The 20,637-nt window shown below is 44.9% G+C and overlaps 1 protein-coding gene across 1 annotated transcript in view; it reads right to left on the bottom strand.

Moving 5' to 3' along the window:
• REC8 (REC8 meiotic recombination protein) overlaps nucleotides 1-20,637 on the bottom strand; it is a 1,036,252-nt gene that overhangs the window by 355,536 nt on the left and 660,079 nt on the right. The window contains exon 13 of the mRNA XM_069238146.1: nucleotides 18,096-18,162. Coding sequence (XP_069094247.1) covers nucleotides 18,096-18,162 — 67 coding nt within the window. The remainder of the gene's footprint in view (nucleotides 1-18,095; nucleotides 18,163-20,637) is intronic.

Genomic DNA, 20,637 nt, shown 5'->3' with positions numbered 1-20,637 from the left:
GGTGTTCAATGTGTAGACTCACAGAAATGTAATTTATTATTACACACGCCGACATGCGTAGATTATTAGTGCAGCCAGATGGTAAAGAATTCTTTTGAGTCTTATTTCAAACAGGGCATTTGGCTATATCCTAATGTGCCTCCATCCAGCTTTCTTTTGCAATAGAAAGTCTCTGCCAGTCGTCTCAGTATTGCGAACCTGTTTGGGCGAAGTTGCAACAACCCGTTTATCCGAACCGCAGCGATCCTTCCACAAAGAGGTCAGGGGATTCTGCGAGGACTTCAGGGGAGAGATGATCCCAAGCACTGAAAAGGCCAGTGCAATGAGTGACGCATCTATTCTGTGGAAACGTTTCTAGTGAACCAGCAAAGATAAGAGTCACAGGATGCAAATCCCAAATAAGGAGAAAGGGCTGTGACTCTAGCTTACAACCATTAACTCTGCGATGGGAAAATCAAAGCCGGAAACAGAAAATTAAGTAAATAAGGATTTGGTTGAACAGAGATTGTCCAGCTATGGAACTCTGCCGCTTTCCTGCCCCCACCCCATGCTCAGATTCAAAACACAAATTTAAGTGTCATCCATACCTCTCATCCACCCACAAGTTTACAGGACACACTCGGACCACAAAGGACTGCACTCCATTGCCACTTCGGGAACGTCGGCACAAAGACATATACATGCCCATGTCCCTCTAGACTTCTTGATTGCACTTCTGGAGTACTAAACAAGAGGAACGCTCAACCTAAAAAAAAAAATCAGTCCAGAAACCATGCGTAAAACATGGACGCTGCGTATGTTAACAGTAGTTGCCCGGTGTTCTTGAGGAGGGCCAAACAGCAGAAAAGGCATGACATATACATGCCTTTGACAAATGACATCAAAGGAATCTTTAAAGGCAAGCCCACAAACGAAAGAAAGGGATGGGTGTGGTTAAAGCTCAACAGAAAGATTACAACAGGTCGGAAGCGCTTGCGCGCTCGACCTAAAAATCATTAAAGACAATGTAGCCCTAGGGGAGGGAAAGTACAAGTACAGTTTACAGGTACGTATTAGACTTATGGTCCCAGTCCTCGGGGGGTTAGGGTGTCCACAGGGCAAGGTTCAAGGGGACACCCAAAGTGCACCATCAGCAACACAAGGCTGGCTGGATGCAGAGGTCAAAGTGGTGTTGGGAGCCCAAAGGAAACCAATGGAGACTCTGGGCACTTGGAACAAAATGGTTTGCAGGCAAGTACCCATGGCTTTAGGGCTTAGGCCCAGGGGGTTAGATCAGCACTGGGGGCGCACAGGTCAGCACCAATCATACACCCTCAGCGGCATTGGGTAGGTTGGGTGCAAACACAGCAGTGGGTGCCCAATGCAACTCAATAAGAAACTTCGGTTACACAAAGAGGCTGCAGTCTTGGTCCAGGGAGTCGGATGAACAAGGCCAATGGCTGGACAGGTAAGCAGAGATCCCACTGAATGTTGGTGGACAGTCTGTGGGGTTACCCAAGGCCAGGGGGCTGCGAGTGCAGGGTTTCCTTTAAGAGTCGGGAAGCTTCACCTGAGCCGGTCGGGGTCAGGGGGGTCCTCTGGAGACAGGCTGCAGGCATCGTCGTTTTGGTCAGGAGGGGTCAACTCAGGGTGTACTTGAGGTCGGAATCGACCTGTGGACCTCCCCTGGGCCGGTGGGCCATCTGGACTCAAGCCGTGGGTGTTGTGTGCAAAGTGGGCAGGACTCGCTGGTCCAGAGGGCTCTTGAGTCCTTGTTGGAGGTTTCTAGGTGGACAGGGCTGCTGCCCTCAGGAGTTCTTGGTCCCTGGGGAAGGCAGGCAGTCCTCTGAGGGTTTGTAGAGGTTGCTGATCCTGCAGGATGAGTCGTCTTTTGTAGCAGGAGTCTTGAAGCTGCAGGCAGGCCGGTAGGGCTGGGGCCAAGTCAGTTGTCGTCAGGAGTTTTCACTGCTGGTGCGGCTCTACAGTCCTTCTTCTTCTTCTTTAGGTCGCCAGGAATCTGAAGAGCAAGGTTCGGGGGTGCCCCTAAATACTAGATTTAGGGGCATTACAGGGGTCAGAGGGCTACTGACCCTAAGGGTGGCTACACCCTTCCTGTGCCACTCCCTTTGGCTAGCATCCTCCAAAACAAGATGGAGGATTCTGAAGAGAAGGCTTCACTTCAGCTCTTGGCACCCTACGGGTGGTCCCAGTTGTGGTCGGCACTTCTTCTTCTGTTTACTAATTTTCCTGCCGGAACGGCTGCCAAAAAGTGGGGCTTGGATTGGGGGCGAGCATCTCTACTGGCTGAAGTGCACTGGGGCAGCATAACAAAAGGCAAGAGCCTTTGAGGCTCACCCTCCAGTGTTGCTGTTCCAGCAGGTGGGAGGAGTGAAGCACCTCCACCTAGCTCAAGCTTTGTCCCTGACTCCCAAGAGCCCAAAGGATCTCACCCCATGTGGGTCAGAATCTTGTCTGGTGGTGGCAGGCTGGCATAGACCGGTCAGCCACACACTACAAAGTTAGGTCAAGTTCAGGGTGCATCTCCAAGCCACCCTCTGGGTGCATTTTCAATAAATCCAACACTGGTATCAGTGTGTGTTTATTGAGCTGAGAAGTTTGATACCAAACTTCCCAACATTCATTGAAGCCATCATGGAGTTGTGGAGTTCGTAATGACAACCTCCTGGCTGTGTGCCAGAGGTATACAAATTGTGGAAGCAATGGTTCAGTTTAGGGAAAGAATACAGGTGCTGAGGACTGGTTATCAGGATCCCAGCACATACTCAGCCAAATCGGCATCAGATATCAGGCAAAATGTGTGTGTTGACCATGCCAAAGGGACACTTTCCTACACCAGATATATTTATTTCTAGGATGTCAGTTTTATTTCAAATTCTGGCAAATCTTATCCAATTTTACAGAATATTTTAGGGTCCTGCTCACATAAAGGAGTGATTTCCTGTGGTCTGAAAAATGCCAGAACAACGTTGATCCCATTGGAAAAAAGGTGTTTCTTCTGCTTTACAATCCAATATCGAGAGGCACATGGCGTTTGTGATGGTTGCTGGCAGTGCTCATAGTTTAGGGGCAGTACTTTACCAGAGCTTTCAGGATGTTGAAGGAGGGAGAAAGGAAGTATTCCGTGATAGAAAAAGTGATCTTGGCTTGTGTATGGAGATTGCAAATTGTATGAGTTGTGGAGACCACTCACTCTCCTTACTGAGTTATGAACAATTCACCTTTGACATTTTTGATATTCGCCATCATTTGTGAGAGGTCAAGTGTGCTTGTTCCACTACTGATGTGTAGTTATGACTTTTAACCTTAACATGTCACTATGATGGCTCATGGCAGTGATGATGTGGGCTAACGTGACAGTAGTTGATATACTTGTGTTCTGCTCTGCTTCAGACTGAGAGGTAACACAGTGAAAGGAATGCAAAGAATACAACACTCTTAGTCCGAGTAATGAATTTATTACGGCGCTTCCTAAGTTTCATACACGGAAAGAATAACATGAGCTTTTATTTGAAATGCAGCAACACATGTGCAATTCTAAAATAATCACAGAAGTAGAATAATAACGATCACAGAAACAAAGAAAATGCAATAATTCAACAATATATATATATATATATCTATATATATATATATATCTATATATATATATATATATATATATATAGATATATATATATATATATATCTCTATATCTATATATAGAGAAAGATATATAGATATAGATATATATATACACACACACACACTATGTATTCATGCATGCACAACACAAAGCTAAAAATAAGAATTGCCAGCCAACTTTAGGTTGTGGACCCCTGAACAACCGAAACAGAAGGGAGACTGCAATGGGATTTATTTTCTGAGCAAGGCTTTCCTTCTCAGATGAGTTCTTTCTTCCCCCTTTGCCACGTCTCCCCACTTTATACTTTAAACAAATGTAAGAGGAAGGTTCTAGAAACCCCCCTCCCTTTGAATAAGTTGTGAAATTCATGCGTTGGATATGTCAGGTCAGTGTTGAGAAAAGAAAGATGTATTAGACTTGCCAAATCTCACAGTGTTTTTCCAAGACCGAGCTCTACCCTGCTCTATCATTACATTCTCAGCCTAGTACCTGCATATCTTCAGCGCTCCCCCTTGTTTTGCTCCTTTCCCTGGTGAGAAGAGCAAAAACAATTTAACAAGCTGTGCACAGAAAAATACCTGCACCACCAATGTGACGGTGTTTGAAGCCAATCTAAGCACAAAATGGAGTCAGTGGTCAAGATGGAGCTAGTGGTTAAATACAGATAGCGTTACACTCCACCCTTTGACCAGTGACTCTCGTAACATACTGGTCTAAAATTAACTCTCTTTGGTTTAACCTTTGTAAGCAAATTAGGTATGCATTGTACAACACAACATTATTATATTAGAGATTACTACAAGTATCTTGCCTAAAGCATTGCGCAGTTGCCCAAAATTGGGCAACCAACTAAACAACCAGTCCCACCCCCCTTTGTTTACATCTTGTTTTACTCCTTTCACCAGTTCATGTAAAGTGTCAATATGGGGTTGGATGGATTTAGAGTCATCTGACAAATTGAAGCAGCACAGACCTTCAAATTCTGAGCAACCATGATCTTGCTTGAACAGTAAATAATTAATAGCGACCCTGTTTTGCAATGCAGCTTTTTTAGCACCTCATATATCTAGCAATAATTCAACTAAAGCAATGGAAGTATGATTGATATTCTTAACCACTGAACATGCTAACGTGTTAATACCTCGAGTATTAAAAACAGCTAATCCTGGAACTCCTACCATAGAAAGACTTAAGCTTATATATTTTGATTCAGATAACAATTACATTTCAGAATGACATTCCTCGCTTAATGGAACTGTTGCTCTTGGATAGCAAGGATGTACAGAATGAAATGGAAACATCATGAGGCCTAATCATGTAAAGGTACACGGTTCACCAGTTATATTTGCAGGAATCTTTGTAAGGATGGTATTTTCACAAGATTATAACCATCCTACTGGTAGTTTTACATGCTTGATGTGACTAGCAACAGTCACAATGTGGAGACAGGACAAGTCTTTCGTCATCTTTTTGCAATGTTTATCGGTTCAGTAGTGACACAGAGTTTGTTGTTCCCACAGTATCTCTTGAGGACACCCCGTTGTTGTTTCTAGGCGCAGTTGAGCATATTTTCAGATTTGGTGTGAATTACAGGATAGATTAAAGCAAATGGGTGGTGATATTGTAAGTAATCAATTGGGTTAAACTGTCCCACTTTTCATCAGTTGTTTCTTGGCCAAACGGACAGTACTCATAGGGACTAAACTAGGATAGCACATCACTCTCCTGAACATGTCCATCCTTGTTAGTGATGTTAAAAAAATCCAATAAAATTTGTGCAGGCGTAAGGATTGCCACCAGACAGGTGCATATGACGTCTACCGTACTTTGCATGGGAGCCATGCAAAAGTCCTACTTGTTGGGTATGACTCGTGACAGATGCATCTAGACATTTTCAATCAAGTGCAGAAAAGGTGTTGATCAGTGTGGTCAATCAATCATTTCGGAGTTGGGGGCTTTTGGTCCCTCCTGATCCCACATGCATATGCCTGAAAGGAGACCACGTAGCATAGCTAGCACACAGACACCTCGTAGTATGATCTGTAAAAGAGAGAAGTATGATCATTCTCGCAAATAACATTTATCAGCTGGTATATAATCCCACCTCTCCTTCCGGGGTTTCATGATTAGGAGTATATTATCCTGGCCTTTCACTATGATTTCTCCTGGTTCTGGAGGATGATTGAGGATTGTAACCACACTTTAGCACCAGGGATTGTGTCAGTTGAGCCAAAACCTCTATCCCCATGCACAGTAAGAAGGGCTGGGGCAGTCCCCTTTTTCACTATTCCTCCATACACTTAGATAATTACAATTTGTGCAATTCTGTCTCCAGATTGTATGACCAAATCAGTGTCTCCACTATTTAGGAGAATGATTTTAGTTTCTCCTTGGTAGACTGCATCGATCACTCCCCCAAGTCCTGAATACCTTTGAGTGCCAACTTAGATCTGGGAGCAATCAATCCCAAATGCTCTGGGGGAATCTGTATTCCAACACCCTTTTCAGGAGCTGCCATGCCTCTTGTTTTCAATGTGTAAGCTTTTAAAGAATGTAGATCAAGACATGCAGATTCTGGTGTGGCTTGGTAAGGAGCTAGGGCCCCTGGCTTTATTTCCCAATACATGATCATGTTGGTCGCCACATGGGGTTATATCTGTAATACTGGGGTACATCCTCTTAACATCCTCTTCAGGGGATTCTCTGCGTTTGTCAGTGGTCCGAGTTTGGAGGGATTCATTTAAATGCTCTACAGTTTTTCAAAGTTCCAAGTGATAGTTTTCACAATTGGGCTTTCAGCAAGCCGTTCATTCTCTCAAACAGTCCTGCAGCTTGTGGATAATATGCAATGTGATAAATCCATTCAATATGATGTTGTAAACAATAGTCTTGCACCAAATTTCCTTTAAAATGTGACCCGTTGTCGCTCTGGACTTGGAGTGGGACTCTGTAATATAACAACAAAAAGTCCGGAGTCTTTATGGTGTTTGCTGGGTGGCACGTTTGCAAGGAACGGCAATCAGGTAACCAGAATAAGTGTCCACTACTGTTCAAGCGTATTGACACACTAATCGGTAGTGGCCCAATGTAATCAATTTGCCATATCTGCCCCTGTAATCCCCCCCCCCGGTCTGACCTTTGACTGTTTGCGGGACCGATCTCTGTTGTGTGTGTTGACAAATAGGACATTACATGATCACATTTTTTATCAAGTCTAAGAGAATGTGCATCCCTCTAATCTCTGCCCACCTGTAAGTGGTTTTCTCTCCCAGGTGTCTACATTTGTGGAGCCCCCACTTAGCCATCCCCACCAAGTCCGAATCCTGTGTTGCGACTTCTGCCTTTGAGATTTTGGGTTTGTCATCTGCAAGGGAATTGAACCATTGTTCAAGTGAATCAGTGGGACAGTGGGCATCTACATGATACACAGTAACAGTACTTTTCTCTAGCATTTCCCAAATTTCTTGCACAACTCTCTGCCCCACACCTCCTTAGAATGTATTTGCCAGTTATGTGCATGCCATGTGGGAAGACAGGTGGTTAACCCATTGGTGGTAGACCAAGAATCAGGGTAAATGTGACAAGTCCCAGGTAATTCTTGTTTCAGTGACTGACATACAGCGTAGAATTCTGCATATTGGCCACTCTTCCTTTCTCCTGTAGTAGATAACAACTTCTTGGTGACGGGGCTATGTGACACTGCTTTCCAATTAATGTATTTTAGCTCCCACAAATTTGGCTGAACCATCGGTAAACCATACATGCTTCCTATACTTAGGGGACAAGGATTCAAATGGCTCGCCCCATGTAACCATGTGGTAACTCCTACACCATCTCATCGTCCTGCACAGGGGCTTGTGACACCTGTTCATGTAGAGCTGCGGTCCCTTCTGATACCACTCAGGCGTATCTTGTATGTACTACTTCCAATGTGCTTCCTGCGCATGTCCTATGCGGTGAGTTTTAGGTGAACTCATCACCCACGGCAGTATTGGAATCTCAGGACTCAGGATCACAATATGACCTAGGGTCATTTGCTAAGTATCCAATAAAGCCCAGTAACAAGCAAGTAACTGTTTCTCAAAAGGAGTATATCATTCTCCAGCATCAGGTAGCTTTTTAGTCCAAAACCCTAGGGGCACCCTTGTTCTTCCTTGCTTTTGCCACATGCTCCAACTGGTATATTGCCCCGAACGGTTACATGCTATTCAATGTCTCCCTCCTGTACTGGCTATAAGCCATGTGAGAACAGCAAAAACAGTTTAACAAGCTGTCCACGGAAAAATACTTGTGCCACCAATCAGACCGTGTTTGAAGCTAAGCTAAGCAGATAATGAAGTCAGTGGTCAAGATGAAACTGATGGTTAATGTAGAATTCTGGCCTGGTTTGTAGTGGGTACCTAAGGTACTTACACCTTATACCAGGTCCAGTTATCCCTTATTAGTAAAATGTTTACAGTGTCTAGAAGCCAGGCTCTCTAACGGTAGTGTGGATGAGCAGCCAAGGCCTAACTAGGAGACATGCAAAGCTCATCCAATACCACTGTAGTCACACAGTACTCACACACATGAAAGAAAATACTCAGTGTTACAAAAATAAAGGTACTTTATTTTGGTGACACAATTGCCAAAAATACCATAGAGACAATACTCCCTTAGGAGGTAAGTATTACACAAATTATATAAACTAGTATGCAGAAATAGCTGTCAAAACAGTTAGAAAACAGTGCAAATAGTGAAAATCACAATAGTTGGAAATGGGCCTAGGGGGAACACAACCATATACTGAGAAAGTGGAATGCAAAAGTTGGTTTCCCACCTAGGAAAGTGTAGGTAGTAGAGGGGCCCTGGGAGTGTTAGAAAACACCAAAGGTAAGTAATATAACCCACCCCAGTGCCCAGGAACACAGGAGTAAATCACAGTAACTTTCCGAGAACACACAAGAACACGAGAAAGAAAATTATGCAAGAACCAGAAGAGACTGCAAGACACCAATTATGGATTTCTGGACCTGAAGACCTGTAGAAGACGGGGACCAAGTTCAAGAAGCACTGAAGAGTCCAGGGAGGACAGGAACCCCTGCTAACTCGTATGAAGGTGCAAAAGAGGAACCACCGGTGAGGAACAACAGTCAGTATTGCACCCAAGAAGACAGATGCGGGTTCCTGGATGGTGCAGCAGATGTCCCACGCCAGATGGATGAATGCAGATTCTGCCAACAAGCCTTGGCTCACGCAAAGCACGTGGTTAGCCGAAAATGGCTTTGCCCAGGACCAAGAGGGACCTGGTGGGCTCTACCTAAGAGAGGGAGTCGTAGGGGGATCACAGCAACTCAGAGAGCCTTCTGGAGATCAGGCATCGCGCACAGGTGTCCCACAGCACGGGGACAAAGGAGGTGCAAGGGATCCCATGCCGCCTGAGAACCACTCAGGAAGCTGTGCATCGCAGGATAGAGTGCTGGGTGCCGGAACTGCATGGTGCATGAAGAACTTTGTGGAAGGATGCCAACAAGCCTTGGCAACTGCAAAACACGCAGTGCATGGGGGTACTGTCTTGCGTGGGGAGGTAAGCTCTTACCTCCACCAAAGTTGGAAGTTTGGACCGTCAGAACCACTTCAGTCCACCAATAGTATTGCTGGATCCACGCACTTCTTCTGGAGAGGGGACCCAAGCCACGGATCGCCGCTGCAGAGGAGTGCCTGCTGAAGCAGGGAAGTGACTCCTTCACTTCAAGGGAGATTCCTTTGTTCTTCTGGTGTAGGCTAAAGACAGGCAGTCCTCGGAGGATGCACAACATAGAAACAGTTGCAGCTGCTGGCAGAAGCTGAAGATACAATGCTGTAGAAGTGGTCTTTGCTTCTTTATTGCAGTTTGTAGAGTTTCTGGAGGGTCCAGATGCAGTTTATTTGGTAAGAAGGTGAATTAAAGGATGCAGAGGATTCCTGCTGGAGTCTTGCAATCCGAATCCGAAGAACCACCCAAGAGAGAGACCGTAAAGAGCGGTGAAAGGGGGATTGGTCAGCTACACAGGTAAGCACTTATCAGGGGAGTGCTCTGACGTCACCTGCTGGCACTGACCACTCAGATGCTCCCAGAGTGCCCAGCCAACTTGGAATCCCAGATTGCAAAACCCATGGACCCTCTGGAAGAGCTCTGAGCACCACCCCTTGGGTGGTGATGGACAGGGGAGTGGTTACTTCCCTTTCCTTTGTCCAGTATAATGCCAGAGCCAGGATTGGGGGTCCCTGAACCGGTGTTGACTGGATTATGTAAGGAGGGCACCAAATGTGCCCTTCAAAGCATCTCCATTGTCTTGGGGAGGCTGCCCCTCCCAAGGCTGCAACACCCATTTCCAAAGGGAGAGGGAGTAACACACCTCTCCCAAAGGAAATCCTATGTTCTGCCTTGCAGGGCTTGAGCTTCTCAAGCAACAGGAGGGCAGAAACCTGTCTAAGAGGTGGCAGCAGCTGGGGCTGCCTGGAAAACCTCAGAAGGCTGTAATGGCAATACCGGGGGTCCTCCATGGAGCCATGGGAGTGCATGGAATCATACAACTAATGCTTGCAAAAGCCTTGGGGTATGATTCCAACATGTTTGATACCAAACATGCCTATGTTCAGAGTTATCATTATGTAGCTGGACAAAGGTAGTGACCTATGTCCAGTACACACGTAAAATGGTGTCCCTGCACTCACAAAGTCCGGGAAAATGGCCCTGGAGGTTTTGGGGGCACCTCTGATAGTGCAGGGGTGACCTCCAACACAGGTACTCTGCACCCTGCCCTCAGGGCTGGAAGGCCTGCCAAAGGGGTGACTTATAAGTGACCTGGTGCAGTGTAAATGGCAGTGAAAGAGTGCATGCACCTTTTGACGCAGGTTGCAATGGCAGTCCTGCAGAAGCCTTTGCATGGGCTCCCTATGGGTGGCAAAAGATATGCTGCAGCCCATATTGATCTCCTGGAACCCCAATGCCCTGGGTACTGTTCTGCTTTTCACTAATGACCGAGCTGAAACACTCATGCACTGATAAAAATCTCTGGAATGCACTTCTTAGTCCAAAGAAGACATTTATTATTTCACTACCAAGGTTCCTAAAAGGAGATTAGCATGTTGAAAGTACACGTTCAAAAATAGTCACAGCAATAAAATGAAAACATACATGAATGATTCTCCACTGCACTACACACAGCAAATATATGTATCTATATTATAATGCAAAGCAAATAATGAATTAAAAATGCATCACCATAGGGACTGCCAGGTGCTTCATCTTTCTCCTGCCAGCAAGCCGATGACCACATTCGACTGCGAGAAAGAGAGATCTCTACCCTCACAGGAAATATATATCAGGCATCCGACCTCTGAATCCTGATTGAGGTCTCTGAATCTCCTACTGTCGATCTGGGTCTCTTTTATATCTTAAAAAAAGGAAGATGGATCTTTTTGGAAAAAAACCTCCGGCTTGCGCAAGAAGTATTAAAAATGCTGGCTAGTTTAGGTATGCGTTGGAAATAAAATGTTGGGATTTGGCCACAATTCCAAGACGGCAAGCCAAAGGCCGTTTCCTGCCATCTGAGTCCATTCTTATCCGCCAAAGCCGTTGGTGAGAAAAAAGTACGAAAATAAGAAAGAGTGAAAACAAGACAGAATGCACGGTGTACAGCGTGAAAAATCACTGGCAGCTTTTATCATGGCAGTGTCTAATGCTACGATAAAGTCAATAGGCAGAATGAAGCTAAGGCTAAACTGAATACAAAATGGAGTCCGTAACTGGTGATCACTAGTGTGACGGTGGACAGCCAAGCCAAGAGCAAAGTGGTGCAGCACAAAGTCAGGGGTCAAAACAAACATTTCACTATAGGTACCTAGTTACCATATACTAGGGACCTATAAGGGGGCACCAGTATGCCAAGTGTGGGTGAAATACTGGGTTACCAGTATGCAACAACCATAATTGAAGGGAGAGAGCATAACTACTGGGGTCATGATTAGCAGAATCCCAGTAGACACAGTCAAACACACTAACAAACAGGCCAACAGTGGGGGGTAACCAAGCTAGACAGAGGCTACGTTCCTACATCTCCTCAGACAGTTATCCTCCTGGGCACAAAAGATTCCTCTGGCAGTGTGCCCACACAGTCCAGCAGCACTGGTTCCGCATTGCCATAAGGGTTACTCTGTCTTGCAGATGTTAAGTACTCCTAGGTATACTAGAGGGTTCCTTTGACTTTGGGTGTGGTTCAAAGGGTTCTCCATTGAACCAGATGTCTCCTTTAAATTTACTCCCTGTCCAACCTAAGGCTCTGGAATGCAGATCTTTACCTTTAGTTGGGTCATGCCCTGGCTTCGAGAGGCCAAGTGTCAAAAACCTCTCCCCCAAATCTATCTATTCAGGCCCCAAATGGCAGGGATCTGTCATTCAAGATGCCCAAGTTTTATAGTGGTCGCCTGGGGAATGCACAAATGTGCTCTTCTCCTGTGACCTTTGGAAACAAGCCTCATTTACAAGACACCAGAACCCTTTCAGAACCTAGAAATGCTCACTTCCTAGAAGTGTCATTTCTAGGGCATCAATAACTAAACCACCTTTACCATCAGAAGGGGTTTGTCATCCTGAATCCACAAAAACTAAACATTATGTGGCAGCTCCACTGCAATACACTATTACAGTCAGATATAATAAGACTCATTCTCCCATTTAACCTTATGGGAAGTGCAGCCCTCATTGGTAGTGCGAACATGCATGGTTATTCGGCACTCCCTGGCGAACGATGCCATGGCACACACCCAGGCCCACTAAGGCATGTGAGATACTTCAGTTAAAGCCACCACAAAGGTGAAAGTACGCCAATACTGGCCTACTCTTTCAGGCTCAGTTCCTATAATAGAATATCCTTGAGCAAATCTGTACACCCTGGCAAATGATGCCAGCTACAGTACCCATATAGGAAAACCACCCAGGTGCAACTATGCACACATGGCGAGTGTTACTCCCAGGTGGATTGAAGGATGTACTTCCAGTGAGAAAGTTCCCAGGGCTAGCAAAAACATCCAAGAGAAAAGTGAGAAATTTTGGGGGAACCACTACCTTCGCGTGTCAGGTCAAACAATCAGAACACAGTATATTCAGTTGCACTAACCTGGCATATGATTCAGGCCCAGAGGGAGCGATGTTCACAGATCATCCGACCACAACTTCTAAAGCTATGCAGACCGCATTACTGCTGGCATGGATTACAATGAAGTGAATGGGACAAAACAATAAACAAGATCTGGTCTGCTGCTTCACTAGTCACCCTAGTGTGACATTATTGGATAGCTGTCGTCCTGATCCATGACTGTCAGATGGCGTCAAGGATTTAGTGCACTATAAGACAAGGTATGCAGACTTTTTGGACCAGTTACTTCACTGGCTCCAGCTCCTCACAAGTAAATGCCTAAGCACCATACGTACAACTGTGCTTGACTATACCCCTTGCAGCTGGCCATCAATCCTGTGTAGATGCTGTATCCATATATCTTAGAAATAACACACTAGCAACACACTAGCTACACGCTAGCTTTTCTAGGTTAGTCTGCATGCATAAGTCTTTCTAACATTTATGCGCATATGCGGGTTAAAAGGGCTAGTAGCGTTAGACAGCCTTTATTAGTCCATTGAAGCACTAGCAGCATTATGCAGTCTTTGTTGCTTCATGTATACCATTTCGTTGTAGCGCGGGTAAAGCTCACTGTCTGGGTGCACCTTTAAAAGGCCGGCACAAATGATACTGTCATGCCTTTGATAAGTCTGAACTGTAAGGTGCGCTGTTCTGGCAGTGAGACGTGCAGTCAGAAGGACCAGGCTTCTGTCAGGAAATGCCTCCAGAGGTGCGCGACTTACTGTGATCTTATTATTTTTATCAGTGCACCACTGTCGATAATAAAAGGTATTGAACAACCTTTTATTTGTAATGTAATCTTCAGACAGTGTTTGTACCATTTCGTGGCTTTCGCATGTTGACTTTTCTTTGACTGACATTTTTCTCCACCTATGGCCAGTCCAACATGTGCGCGTTTCTCTAAGGAAAACGTCAACATGGCACAAACATTTTTCTTCATTTTGATTTCATATTGAAACCGAAGAACAATTTGACAATGATTTAGATGACGATTGACTTTTAGTATCAAATTGCCTCAATAAATGTTGCCATTTAGTCTTTTGGGGAGCGTGTTGAAACATTTTTCAGGAACATGCTAGTGGCCATTTTGTCTTTGTGCCATGATGCATTTACTTTTCTCATCCATCTACATTGTCACAAAATGGTTCTCTTTCCTGCACCCTTTACATATCTGTCCAATAAAGAGAAACTTTTCTTCATGTGGAAACAAAAATCCACATCTAAAACACACCTACTTTTGATGTTTAGTTATTACTTTGTGCCCTTCAGTCTTTTGCTTTGGATTACTTTTCACATTCACAACTGACTTGCCCTGGGCACCTTCAGGCTCCATGTCAACAGCTTGTCTCTCAGCATGTCCCTCAGCTCTGGCAGCCTTCAACATTCGCTCCAGACTAAAACAAAACAGCTGACCGCCGAAGTCACGCCAGCCAGGAGACTGCCACTGATGGCGGTCTTGATACCGCCATATTATGACTCCTGGCAGCCCTCCGCAACTAATTGGGCAGACAGCCGCCAGCAGCCATACTGGTGGTCGGCGGTCTAGTGGAGGTTGCTCCGCTGGCATCGCCATGTCATCACAACAGCACCCGCCGTATTACAACTTTGCAATCGGCGTGGCGGTGGTGTGGTAACAAAGCAGTGCCGGCCGAGCAGGCCCCATGGACCACGTTCCCTCCCGGACGACCACCGTGAGCAGGTAGGGTGATCGTCTGACGGGGAGAGGGGTGTTTGGTGGGAGGTGTTGAGTGTTGTGTGCATGAATGGAGGTGTGAGTGTGTGTGAATGGAGGGGAGGATGTTTGTGTGCATGTGTGGATGTTGTTGTGATGACCACATATGGAATCTTTCTGATGTGATCTGATGTACCTCGCACAATAATAAAGACACTGAACTTTAACTCTGTTTGGATTATATATTGATTCTCCGAAGACCAAGAACCTAACTGCACAGACTCTTATCTTATTTCATACGAGTGCCCTGGCCTTTTGAATCATGTGTGTGCATGTATCTGTGTGAATGTGTGTCAGCGGGGAGTGAGCGGGTGTCATGGATGTGTGTATTTGAATGTGTGGGCGTGGATGTGTCAGTGTGTGTGGTGTGTTCATGCATGGATGGGGGCAGGGAGTATGTATGGGGTTCAGGGGGTGGGGGAGGGTGGGGGAGGGTGGTGTCTACAGGGTTCAGGGGTGGGAGGGAGGCAGTGGCTGTTTAAGGAGGGGGGAGAGTTGCATACTGGCAACAGGAATATCAATTCCTCTTGCCAATATCCTTTCCGCCAGGGATTTCCTGGCTGGGTTGCCGCAAGAAAATCCCTGGTGGAAAGGAGACTCATAACACTGTCGGCGGTATAAGTTGGACCACCGGGCCGATTGTGGTACACATTCGGCCCGGTGGTCCCACCGCCCTGGCGGCACAGGCGGTAAACTGCCTGCTTTGCAGCCCATTAACCACTGCGATTATAATTTGGCGGTCATGCTCCGCCACACTGTTGGCGTGGCAGAGCAGGACCACCAAACTCATAATGACCACCTAAGACCACTCATAATGACCACCTAATTCTATCAGCATTTGTCGTCTGAATAAATCTGACAAGCATCCATCAATAACTCTAAAACGTAAAGCTTGTTTATCATTAAATTAATTGTTTGATGAGTGCATCAAGTCTTTCCGCAAATTCATCTACAATTTTACCAACACTTTGGCATTCTTAACTGAAAACGGATCATTCGTAATCAACGTTTGGTACTGAATTGAACTTGAGATTCAAAGCATTTTTTAAATCTGCTGGTATGTGATTTCTTCGTCAGTTCTCAGCATTTTCTTTATAACTTCTTTCACATCATCATCAGTATGATTTTTTAGATACTTGATAACCTTTCTGTTATCAGTCTCTTCAAGTGCATCAATGAAATCTTCAAACGTCTCTATACAAGCAGTCCATCTTTTGCCAATATATTGCTTTTTGGCGGTAACAAAAGGTGGTGGTTTTAGAAAGGCAGCAGCATTGTAGACCAGTGTGGAATTTACTGACGCTGAAAGTAGCATTTTTTCTGATGCTGTTTGATGATCATGTGAATGCAAACTGTCTCTAAAGTCCTTTGACGTGTGGGCCTTAGGATTGTCTTAATATTAAATGGAACAGTGTCTTATCTCTACGCTGCCATCATAAAAATTTCACGAATCCAGCTGTTGTCTTCAGCTCTTTGCTCTTTGAAGACCTTTGAACTTGTTCTGAGCCCCACTCAGCAGCATGGTAGGCAGCGGCTCCAGGAATGGACAACTGTGTAAGCAGAACCCTGAGCCAATCCGTCAAATGTTGTGGCATGATGACTCTCTTTATCGGGCTCAGTAAGTTATTTATTTCCTCCTTTCTCTACGTTAGTTTGAATTTTCTGACACCTGGTTGAACTCTGCCTTGCAGCACTTTTCGAAACTGGTTGTATCCACCTTTAGTGTTAATGCTCTGTACAATGCATAACTTTATTTTGAGCTGCAGAGCGGTGTCTTGTAGTATGGTCGTGGTTGTAACTTCTTCACCGACAATGTGCAAACCTCTCAGTTAAGCTTAATTTACATTCAAACACTTCACACTGGCAGGAGTTGCTCTTTGAATGCAAATACACCAACTTTTGATTCGGCACTTCTATGAAGGCACATGTGACACGTACAAGGAGTTTGTTTGGACCACGGCAAACTCCCCAGGAGAGCACTGTTCTTCTTTGGGTTATTTTTCTCCTACTTATCCCCTGTCTCGTTTCCAGTTGTAGTGTCTTCCCCAGCCTGGTACTCGTCAAAGGCCATGCCACACATGGAGCTGTAATTCACAGGTCTTCTTTCCTCTGCGTGTACTGGACTTTGCTTTCTACATCCTACTTCCAAAGGCTGTACAAGTGTTTTGACTGAGCTTGCCTCCTGTTAAGAAGTTTCAGGGACAAACTCTTCATCTGCCAGCACCTGAGCTCTCTTGCTGAAAGTTCTGACATGCCTAGTGGTACCGAATACAGTTCTCAGGCCCGTGGGAGTGAGTTCTGGTGTAACCAAGAAGAAACAAGCACATCAACTCCAGAGCGACTTCAGAACCGGCCCTGCTGTCTGACTCCAAACCGCTGCCTGCACTGGAGCCATGGTGTCTGCTGAGTGCAACAACCGAAGCCGCAGGCCCGACCCCACCGCAGCGCCTCTGAAGTCCCACCACAGAGGGAGTCCTGAGTGCCTTGTCACTGACGTCCATGATACCTGGCTCCGACCCAGCACCCGTGGCCCGGTGGTGAGATTGCGTAACCAAGAAGTGGACGCCTTGTGTTTTGGCCTGCTGGATTCATCAACAACGCCTTGCTGTGAGGAACAGATGCTTCGCCACCGCAGCTGCATGACTTCCCCTGCAACCGTAAAGAACCAGCGCCTCACCTCTCCAGTGAAGCCTCACCTCCCCAACTCCGTGCAACATCTTTGTTTCCTCATTTTACAAGATACTGTACCTGGGGTTCATGAGACTACATGACTTGCCCGCACTCCCTCTGGAGAGGTGTTGAACTGTTGTGAAGGACTCCGTCAAGACGTTGTGATACCCCCTGTTGGAGCTATTGTGTTTCTAAACGCTAAGATTTTATCTTTGCTTGTGTATTTTGGATTTTTGTTGTTTTGGTCTTGTTTTACTCAGAAAAGTATTGGCTATTTTTCTAAACTGGTGTGGAATACTTCTGTGGTGTTTTAAGTGTTACTGTGTTTGTGAGTGTGTACAAAAACTTTACACATTGCCTCTGAGATAAGCCTGACTGCTTGTGCCAAGCTACAAAGGGGGTGAAAAGGGGTTATCTTGGCTGTATGACTACCTTACTTTGACTAGACTGAGGGTCCAGGGTCCCTACTTGAACAGGGTGCAAACCACTGCCACCTAGAGACTCCATTTCTAACAACTACACATTGCATCATATCTTATTACAGTAAAAAGCCATGTTAGCTGTATACGGATATGCACAGCAAATATGTTGCTAGTGTGCAACTGTTGTTAGTTTGTTTGAACACTAAGAAAAACGTCAATAAAGATGAATTAAAATAAATGACGGAAAAATAAAATAATAAAAGCTCAGGACAGTGAATAAGTTACAGTGAAAGCTAAAAAAACTAAGAAAATATTTTAAATAGGCATATAGAGATTTCACTTTCAAAATAAGTGTTTTGTGATCCTGCATTTAAGTAGAGTTATTTAATGTTAATGGATAGTAATAAAGATCCAGTGACGGAGAAAAGTAAGGTCACTAACAGAGGGAAAGAATGTGCACGCCTACATATATAGTTGAAACACTCACCATAAGTCGGGTTGTTGAGCAGTTCTTTTGGGTTCTTCCTCCTCTTATGTGGCAATTCCACTGGGGGCTGAGGCACAAGACAGAGAAAAAGATAAAACTATTAGGACACATAATGTGACATCATTACCATGCAGAACACCTGAAATAATTTGCTTGAATCAGAATTTGTTTTCACTTCAGCACAATCCAGCTATGTCCTTATTTTCTGCCAAGTGGTGTAGAGGTGGGCAGTATTGCTACAATGTGCTGTAACGGTTCCCAGTGTGGACTAATGTGTCTTCACTTCCTGAAATAGGGGATGGAGCCAGTAATAAATTCAAATACTACTGTAAAGGTATTACTAGTGGTGGCCTTATGACTGTATTTGACATTGAACACACTTGGTGGATACTTCTGTACTTGGGCAGAGAGTTCTGCATGGTAAAGTATATGTAAAAGTTTGAAAGTTTATTAAACATTCAACGAATAGAAAAATATCTTTATATTAAATATTAATGAATTGAATATGTGTATTTTAAATGTAGGACAATATAAAAACGTTTACATTCATTATTTGGACTATGCTAAATTTGATTATTTTTCTGAAGTTCAAATTGAAAACAAAATTCCCACCTAAAGTAAAAAAATAAGAAAAGAAAAACTATATTTTTCATTATGTATTAAAACATAACAAAGTTGATGTATAGGGTTAATTAAAAGTAATTTAATAGTTTAAAAAAAATATACATAGTACAATAATATACAAGATTCTTAGTGGGACCTAGCCCTTGTTCTAAAACCTTGTTGAGATTTTTTTAAGAGAATCTTTCAAGGCTGCTAGTGTTAGGCCCAAAACATTATGATCTCTATCCTCCCTTGGTATTACTTCCATATCAATCAGGACTGGCCACATCCTTACATCCAGGATGATATAATCGATTAGACTAGAGCATTACTTCCAATAAGGCACCGAGGCTGGACAAAATGCCTGGCAATCTTAAAAATATTAAAGGACAAAAGGTGCCTGTATTTTGTTTTGATTTTTAATGCTCCACTGGTTGGCGCATCTATGCCTCCCTCTTGGGCAGGGGCGGAGATCATTCCTATCTTCAAAAAGGGCTGTCAATCTCTACCTGCCAACTACAGGCCAATTAGCCTTATTGATAGTGCAAAAAAATTGTTTTGTCTCGTAATATTGAATAGGCTGAGCAAGTGGATGGTCGAATCAGATATTCTGACCCCACTGCAAGGTGGCTTCAGAGAGGGTGTAGGAGCGACTGACCAGGTCTTCCGTCTACAGCTGTTGTTTTGGAAATATGTCTCTCTGAGAGGAGGCAGACTTTTTGGCATCTTTGTGGATCTTCAATCTGCTTTTGACCTCATCAACAGAGAGTCTTTATGAAGGGTGTTGATGGAGATGGGGGTCCCTGCCTACGTTTTCAAAGCCATTGTTGTGTTACACACTAAGAACTGTGCCCAGATAAGATGTGGACGCCAGGGTGAGCTTACCAACCCAATCCCCATTAATCGGGAAGTGAGGCGAGGGCATGTGTTGGCCCCAACTCTTTTTCTTCTCTATATTAATGATTTTGTGTCTCAGTTTGAGAAATTTGAGGGTGATGCTCTATGCTTGGCTGGGGTTAAGATCCCTGCCCTGATGATACCCTGCTGCTTTCAAAATCCCCGTGGTTATACAAAAGCTACTGGATTGCTATGGCCTTTTGCAAACGGTGGTGGTTGCAAATCAACCTCAGAAAGGCCAAATATATGGTGTTCCATCCTTGCTCAACCTCTCGATCTAATCCAACCTATAATGGCTGGAGCATGTATAGGTGTATAATTATTCGAGGGTCAACCTTTCAGAAAAATCTGATTGGTCAGCTCACATTCAGAAACGTAGACTTAAGCTTGAGCAATATTGTGAGGGTATTCTGAGGGCGCAGCGTAACTCCTCCTTTCCCCTATCTCCCCAGCACTGTAGGTTTATAAGTGTCAGACCTTGGGGGATTCTTTGTACAGGGAAGAATTGTTGGGCTAACTAGATACTAGGGCCCTTTAACAAGTGGAAAGTTGATTTATGAGGAGTTTGAATAATCTTCCAGCAAGCACTCTGCTGTGCCAGGTGCAGCTAGTCTACGGTCTAAAACAAATTAATGATGTAGTTAGCTTGAAACCATTGTTGTACTGGCGGAGGTTATGGTCGGCCCCTGAGCTCACATCTTTTAGTAGAGCTCAAGAGGTGGTAATGGAGCTGGCTGGGGCCAATAAGATCCCATGGCTAAGGATAGCTAAGGATCGATTAATGCAGATCGGTTTCCTGCCGTTTTAGCCCCGGCGGTGATAATCCGCCAGGGCAGCGCTTCAAGCAGCGCTGCCCTAGGGATTATGACTTCCCTACCGCCAGCCTGTTTCTGGCGGTTTGCACTGCTAGGAAGAGGCTGGCGGTAAGGGGAGTCCTGGGGCCCCCTAACAGGGCCCCGTGCAGCTTTGCGCGACAGGTGCAACTGCACCCGTCGCATGGCCGCAACACCGCCGGCTCCATTAGGAGCCGGCTCCTATGTTG

This window comes from Pleurodeles waltl, chromosome 6, assembly GCF_031143425.1.
Source record: "Pleurodeles waltl isolate 20211129_DDA chromosome 6, aPleWal1.hap1.20221129, whole genome shotgun sequence".
In the NCBI taxonomy this organism is placed as follows: Eukaryota; Metazoa; Chordata; class Amphibia; order Caudata; family Salamandridae; genus Pleurodeles; species Pleurodeles waltl.
Note: the sequence above shows the minus strand (reverse complement) of the source record. Positions and strands in the feature narration are given on the sequence as shown.